Below are 8,426 nucleotides of genomic sequence, written 5' to 3'. Positions count from 1 at the left end.
AAATATTTATAGCAATTCTTTTAGTGGTGACAAAGTATTAGAAATTGAGGAGAAACCCATCAATTGGCTGAACAAGCTGTTGTATTTGATTATGTAGGAATATTTTGTGCTATAAAAAATGATGATCAAGTTGCTCTCAGAAAAAGCTGGAAAGACTTACATGAATCAATGCAAAATGAAATGATACAAAATCAGGATAACACTGCAAACACAGTAAAAGCAAAATTGTATAATAGTCAATTGTTCCAAGACAATTCTGAAGGACTTATGTTGAAAAATGCTACCTGCCTTCAAAAAATGAACTGTTGAAATCTAAATGCAGATCATGTTTTTTTCCCCTTTATTTTCTTTATTTTTCTTTTTCTTGTGACTTTCCATAGCATGACTAACATGGAAATATGTTTTGCATGACCACACATATATAATCTATATTAGATTCCTTGTTTTCTTAATGAGAGGGGAAGACAAGGAGAGAAGGAGAGTATTTGTATCTTGAAAACTTAAAAAAAATTAAATTGTTTTTGCATGTAATTTGATGAAACTAATTTTTTTAAAAAAAGAACTCATTGAAAAGCAAAACAGATTAAATGAAAAAGAAAGTACATACATTTATTAAAGAAAATATTTTCTTAAAGAGCAGAATTGGTCAAATGGATAAAAAAGTAAGAAAGCTCAAAAATAATTCCTTAAAATTACAACTGGGCAAGTGGAAGCTAATGATTCCATTATATCTCAAGAAATATAAAACAAAGTCAAAAGGATAAAAATGTAAAATCTCATTTTAGGAAAACAACTTACCTGGAAAATGCATTGAGGGAAGATATTTTAAGAATTATCAGACTATTTAAAAGTCAAGCTCAAAGAAAAAGCGTAAATATCATGTTTTAAGAAATTTTCAAGGAAAACTTTTGAAATATCTTACATCCACAAGACAACATATAAAATTAAAAGATTTTACAGATCACATTTTGAAAAAGATCCTAATATGAAAACTGTCAGGATTAACTCCAAATCAATAAGAAAATATTGCAAGCATCTAGAAAGAAACAATTCAGATATTGTGAAGGCATAGTTATGATGATTACAGATTTAGCAGCTTTTATGTCAAACAATCAGGGGCCTGTAATGTGGTTTACAGAGGGCAGAGAGGGTAATGTTATTAAAAACAAACAAACAAACACAACCTACCCAGAAAAATGCACACATCCCACAGAAGAAAAATTCATATTAAATGAATCAAACAAAACAAAATGGAGAACTTTCAAGCATTCCTAATGAAAAGATTAGAATTGAATACAAAATTGACATTTGTCAATTGAAATTGTCAATTATAATATGAGTAATTCCTGAGAATTTTGTCATTTTAGAGAAACTGGATCCCCTTTAATGCAAAAATACCATTACTAGATCTGTACTCCAAAAATATCAAAGAAAAAGGAAAAATATTTTAATGTACAAAATATTTATATCAGCTCTTTTCGTAGTGATGAAGAATTGGAACTTGAGGAGATGCTCATTCATTGAAGAATGACTTAAAAAGTTGTGGCATATGATTTTGATGAAGTATTTTTATATTATTAGAAACAATAATGATGGAGTAATTTCAGAAAAAAAAACATAACCATATAAATGATGCAAAGTGATGTGAGAAAAATTGGGAAATCATTGTGCATAATAAGAAAAATGTTTTAGTGATGATCGATTATGAAAGACATGGATACTTTGATCAGTACAATAATTTAAGTCAGTTCCAAAGGACTCATGATGAAAATATGATACCTATCTCCAGAGATTGAACTGATGAACTCTAAGAACAAATTAAAATATAATTTTTCACTTTTTTTTTTTTGCTTTTGGATGATATAGAATGATGTTTTGCGAGATTTCACATGTATATTTCATTATATTGTTCACTTTCTTAATGAGTAGGGAAGAAATGAAAAGGAAAGACTTTACAAGTCAAAATTTTAAAAAGAAAATAATATGTTATATAAATAAATAATAAATGTTAAAATGTTCATTCACATTTTTAAAAAAGTTTTATAATTTTACCACTCAGATTTTTGCTCAGTTTATTATTACCTGGGAACCTAGGTTAGGAGCAACAATTTAAATTAAAAATAGTATCAAAGTCTAAAATGCATGTAAAGAAAAATGTATTCGAAAAAAAGGTCCTTCCATTACTAATTTACTGCCTTTTTGTCTTTTGTTTTTATTACTGTTAAATAAAATGTCCAGAATTTCTTCAAACTGAATGACATATCTTTGAGTTAATTATGCAAGAGTAGTGTGTGTGTGTGTGTGTGTGTGTGCACATGTGTTTCTTTTTTTGCAAAGCTTAGAAAAGTAAAGACAGAAGATGAGATTATAAAAGACTTAAAATCATTCAGAGAAATTATATATTACCTTAAAAGCAAGAAGGAATTGATGAATTTCTTAGTGCTTGAATAGATTTTTTTTTTTTAGTTTTACACATTAAGACAAAACAAAATAAAACAAAAAACCCATTTTATGATTAGATGTTTCCATGGTGACAATTTTCAATAATTTACAATTTTTGTAAATTTACAAATTTTACATTTGTAAAATGTACTCAAGGAAGCTTGTATGTAAAGTCATTGGCAATAAAAAGGAAGAAAAAAAGCTTAAAAGTGTGATCTACTTAGGTTAGGTCTGATATGTTAAAGAAAGTATTTTTGATTGTATTACCATGTCATATTACACAATAGCATATCATATCACATCAATCACATCATGTAATACCACCATTTCATGTCTAATTATGTATCATATCATGTCATTCCAAGGTATTGTCATGTTTATTTATATTATGATGAATAATATTATAATACACTCCAATATCCTACTGTACTCTACTCAATTTTACCCTACTCTGCTTATCCTATCTATTCTAAAATATTACATGATACTGTATTACATTTCGTTGAAAGAGAGTTGTTCTGCCTCGTATTATATTAACTTGCAATACACTAAACAATGCCATTCCATGTCATCTCATCTGATATTATATGTCATATTATACTATTCCATGCTATGTTATATCTTGTATATTTGATTATTTTAAACTATACTACATTAAGTTACACTATGTTATGTTAAATTATGGCATATTATAGTTTAATGTTTTATACTATAATACTATATTAATGAGATTTACTATGCTAAATTATATTGTTATTTTTCATTATATTTTATACTATTATATTAATTTATATTCTATTTTACTTTCTTCTATTTTATTCTTAATGATTAATGCTTGAATCCATGCAAAAGTTACTTTGACAAACAAAAAAAAAATCACCTTTTTAAAATTATACTTGTTTACTTAGAGGTAGAGTAGAATTAGATCTAGAGTTAGAATGACTTGGGTTCAAATCCTATTTTTAAAGTGTGTGGTCAACATGGAAAGGCCATTCAATTCTCAGAGTTTAAATTTTCTCATATTTATAATGAGTATGATGATATTGGGTAATACCTTATTTCACAAGGTAGCTATGAGTACCAAATGAGAAGGTGGGGTGGGAGACTGAGAGAGGAGAGGAGAGAAGAAAGGAGAGGAATAGACAGAAGAGCAGAGAAGTAATATATATTTAGAATGATTAGGTTTGAAATTTCTTATACATAAAAATAATTTTTAGATGAGCAATGTTTATGATGGTTAAACTCATCAATTGAATAGTATTTTTTAAAAAGGATCAGGTAATATTTGGACTGGAGGCAGTCAAAATTTCTAAGACCATCAAATCTTTTTATAATTTAATAAAAAAAAAACTTTAACCTATGTTATAAAAAGAAAATAATATTTTAAGTCATTACACTCTTTTTCTTTGATTAATACAGTAGAAAGCAACCTGGATTTATAGTAGAGGGCTTTGGCTAATTAAGAAAATTTCTTAGATTCTGCTTAATTCCTTATCTCTAGGATAAGGGATTTGGATTACATAACTTCAAAAATCTTTTCTACATCTAAGCTTATTATCCTATGAACTTATGTACTTAAATAATTTTAGTAATTGTTAAGAGGTGGAAGCAATCAATAGAATGTATGCTTCCTGAGGATAAGTATTTTTGTCTTTGGATCCCCCAAACACACAAAAAAATGAGAGTGTCTTGTTAACATTAGAGGAGCAAGTAAGAGCAAAAGAAATCAAAGTAAACAATTGCATTTTGTTATTGAATAATTTTAGCTTTATTGTTTTAATAGAATTACAGCCTGACATAAAGAGCTTTTGCTAAACTCTGTAAAGCAATGCATGCGTCTGCCATAAACAACCTCTATTAGTTTTAGGTTTTATTGCCACATCACTGCACTGAGGTGCAATAAACATTCAATGTCATCATTAAAATTATCCCAGGAGTAAACAAGAACTGTCCTCTATAAGAGTGTACCATTATAATCAAGGAAGACTTACTAGAATTACATGGTTTAGCAAAGCACTGTAGAAAAGCTACATAAAATATCTGGTCTTCAATAAACTGTGCAATCAATTCATACAATAAAATACTACCCACATATACTAACAAACAAAGATGTCATATAATGCCATCGTTGCATAGCAAAAAGCAGACAACTTAATTAATATCCATATCTATTGTGCAAAATGCAGACCAAAAGTAGTTAGCTGTAACTTGGAGCATAAAACTCTCTAAATTAACACAGTAGTTGAACACCCAAAAAGTCCCAAACAAAACAAAACAAGATAAACAAATACAGAGAAGTTAACGAGCCATATTTTATTTTGTTTTTTAGTACATATATCTACACATGATAGTAGAACATGAGACATCCTTGGGTCAACTTCGCATTAGTGCCTCAAATTTAGGTAGCACTAAATCTTGTGTAAGTTGAACATTCCCTTTGTGTGAATATATGTGTATTTATGTATGTGTAATATGTGTAGATATATACCTATATATCATATATAGGTGTAGATATACATCTATATACACATACACACATACTAGTAATTTTTTTCTTATTATTGAAGACAAGCTTTTAGAGAAAAGACTTAATCAAATGTTGCCCCACATTTATGACTGAAACTCAACTGTGTCACTGAAAATTTCTGCTAAAGTTTCATGTGGTGGTATTTTAAATGTATTCAGAACATGTCTCATGAATTTTGGATTACTAAATTAAATATGTTAAAAACTCTTTTCAGTCAAACATAGCACTTCAAAAATACCTGCTACTTAAATGTTTATTTCTAAAACTTGTCAACAGTAATGAAACTGACTAGAATTATTTTCTAGGGAATAACAAATAGTATACCTGCAAAATGAATATTGTATATTTAAAGCCCTTACGTAGTATTCCTACAAAGATATTGCTACAGTAAAAATGAAATGTAGTAAGTTTACTCAATAAAATCTATTTTCTGTACATTCTTTTGTGTATGATGTTTGTTTTGTATTGAATGCTACATATATTACATTGCTTATTATAACAGTTATGTATCAGCAAATATAGCAGTGATATACAGATGATTTTCTAGCTGGAACTTTTTTTTTTTTTTAAGTATTTTCTCTACCACACAGTAGCCTAATTTGAATATTTCTCTATAACTGGATCAGAGAGCAATTTACTTACTACTCTGCATCAGGTATTTTTGAAATTGCCAGCTTTCTCTCCATCTGTATAATTCCACCCAATATCTTCATCTTTTATGCTTTTATTGATTCCTAATCTTTTATATGCAGGCTCTAAATATGTTTCCACAGAATGTAACAATATATTAAGATCTAACAGAAGTGAGCCCTGCACAGTATTTTAAGAACATAACTTTAAAAAAGTAAAAAAAAAATGTACAATTTCATGCCACTTATTTACAGATATTAAATACTCTATTTTGTTTTTGTCTGCTAGTCATAAATTTCAATCTAAAGCTTTTAATGTACTGTTATAGAAAATAATACATTCAACATATCTAGAGCTTGCAAAATACATTTTTTCGCCCCCTCTTAAAACATTTTCAAGACAAGAAGCAACCTCTTTTAGGACCTGGGTTCTACTGGGATTATTTTTTTTTTTTTAAAGGGAAGACTTTTTTTTTTTTTACACTCTATTGAGTTTGCTATTCAGACAATGACTCATGTAGACTGCTTGCTAAAAACAACAATGACAAGAAATTACAGTTTGAAGCATTCATCAATGCACCTTAGAATATGAAATTTTCATATATCTTAAAATAGTATTTACCTCTATAACAATAAGCTTGGGGGATGTTAAAATAGAATTAGCATAAGTAATATTACTCAGAACTTGGAAAACAAAAATCAAATCCTTTCATCATTTCAATGAACAGAAGAGTAAATGCATTATATAGTATATGCAATAAGGAAGTAAGATTTTTTTTTTGCTTTTAAAAAACTTTTTTTAAGCCTTTTGCATAAAAATATTTTGACATATGTAGCATTTCTGTTAGGGAATTTGGTAATATAATATCTACCTACAATTTGGTGAGTTTGTTGAGTATTTTTCTTTACTCCTTTCATTTTCCCTCCATTTGTGCTCTTTGTGCGCTCGCTCTCTCTCTCTCTCCTTTTTTCTCTTTTACCACTATCTTGTTGGGATTTTTTCACTTCCTCACTCAAAATCCAGTTTCCCAGGTGTGTTAACCATACTGCTTTGCATTTAACATACAGGGTTTCTTGTTCTGTTATGATTTATTTTTAAAATAAGGAAACCTTCAGTTTCTTTAAGACAGAGGCAATGAAGTAAATGGGAATTACTGTGTTGAGAACGGAAGGCAATTCCCAGTGTGGAAAGATTGAACAAGACTATACAATTTAAAGTGACTATTGATGTGGGTTGGGGGCTTTAAGCTGAGGCTCTCTGTTTAAATATGTAGCCCAGTAGACTAAATTAAAGATTCCAAAAAGCAATGGGAAAGCTATTCTTGACAGTCGGTCAATTTTACTTACACTATTAAAAGTTTTCTTGGGTTCTGGTGGTTTTGCTTCAGGTTTGACTTCTTTGGGTTCTATTGTTGCACTTTTGGCAATGGTGGCTAACCCAGGATCCCCCCGAGCGATGTTAGGAGTATAGCTTGTTGCTGTGGCAGCATAAGTATTGTTTTTCTTAATCAGAGGATCCTTTACTTTCTTTGGCTAGAGAAAAGAGGAAAACATTCTTTTTAGTATTTTTTTTTTACAAAACAACATAGACTAAGTCAATCTTAATAACCCATAAATCACTCTTGCAAAGCAGTGATTTGACTTAATATTTAAGGAATGCAAGTTCAAACTGCCCAGACTTTACTCTGTTTTCAAGCTTAAGAAAGACTAAGTACTAATTCTAGCTTTCAAAGTAATGATGACTCTTGTTAGCAGTATATTGTGACTTGTTTATCTCAAAATTGCTACAATCTCTAAAGAACTGAAATTTTTATGCCATGGGGTCCAAAAAATGCTTACCACATTATACCTGCATAATTCTAAAGGAGAAACAGTGTCAAAGATATAAAAAAAATGCACGAAAGAGTATATGTGTTTATCACATGGCAAGAGTTTAACTACTATAATTTTTTGTATTCCGCTGTTATGCATGAAATGGCAAAAGATAACAGAAAAAGTTCAATCCATAGTACATTGGAGTGAAATTCTGTAGAGGAAAGGAATGTATTATGATCATGTACAAAGGAAGAGTGGGAATGGAAGTATCATGATCTGAATAATTTGAAGCATTGAAATCTTACTTGATTTTCTTTTATCCACACTAAAATAAGTAGCTGTATATTTCTTTGTGCACCTGTATGGCTTGTTTAAATTTGTCTATTTAAGTAGAATTCAGCATTGTTTCCAAAATTTCTGCCATGTTCTACAAGACAAACTATTCCTATATTTTAACAAATTACTTGAATCTCACCTACCTCCAGTTTCATTTTCTCATGATGAAATTCAAATTTAAATTCTTTCTAATGTTTTGTCATGCTAGCCATAGAATAAAATAGATAGAATATTGCTAAATATTTGGCAATTATCTGAAAATCTCAGTTTCTTTACTGAAATTGTTTTGTCACTAAAAAACTGGTATCATTGTTTAATAAACTATAGGAGGGGGAATTACATCTTAAATGAGAAAGTCTTATATTCACTCAATATGATATAATATGTATATATGTGTGTGTGTGTATATATATATATATATGTACACACACACACACACACACACACACACACACACACACTTAGTGTTGGTGGGGATACTCTGTGTTCCCTCTCTTTTCTTTAGAGGCAAGTAGTTGGCACAGTAGATAGAACTTCGGGCCTAAAAACAGAAGACCTGAATTCAAATATAGCCTCAGTCATTTAATAGCTTTGAAAAGTCAATTCAAGTCATCCTATCTTGGTTCCTTCAACTATTTTTTTTTAAAATGGGCATAATAACAAAGCCTACCTTGCAG

At 29.3% G+C, this 8,426-nt stretch overlaps 1 protein-coding gene across 2 annotated transcripts in view; it reads right to left on the bottom strand.

Moving 5' to 3' along the window:
* Nucleotides 1-4,186: 4,186 nt before the first annotated feature.
* The window catches only part of GABRA1 (gamma-aminobutyric acid type A receptor subunit alpha1), a 64,180-nt gene continuing 59,940 nt past the window's right edge, over nucleotides 4,187-8,426 (bottom strand). For both annotated transcript variants that reach the window (XM_051978845.1, XM_051978846.1), the window contains exon 10: nucleotides 4,187-7,131. In XM_051978845.1, coding sequence (XP_051834805.1) covers nucleotides 6,820-7,131 — 312 coding nt within the window. In that variant the 3' untranslated portion in view covers nucleotides 4,187-6,819. The remainder of the gene's footprint in view (nucleotides 7,132-8,426) is intronic.

This window comes from Antechinus flavipes, chromosome 2 (genome assembly GCF_016432865.1).
Source record: "Antechinus flavipes isolate AdamAnt ecotype Samford, QLD, Australia chromosome 2, AdamAnt_v2, whole genome shotgun sequence".
NCBI classification, from domain to species: Eukaryota; Metazoa; Chordata; class Mammalia; order Dasyuromorphia; family Dasyuridae; genus Antechinus; species Antechinus flavipes.
The sequence above is the reverse complement of the archived record's forward strand: the minus strand, read 5'-3'. Positions and strand labels throughout refer to the sequence as shown.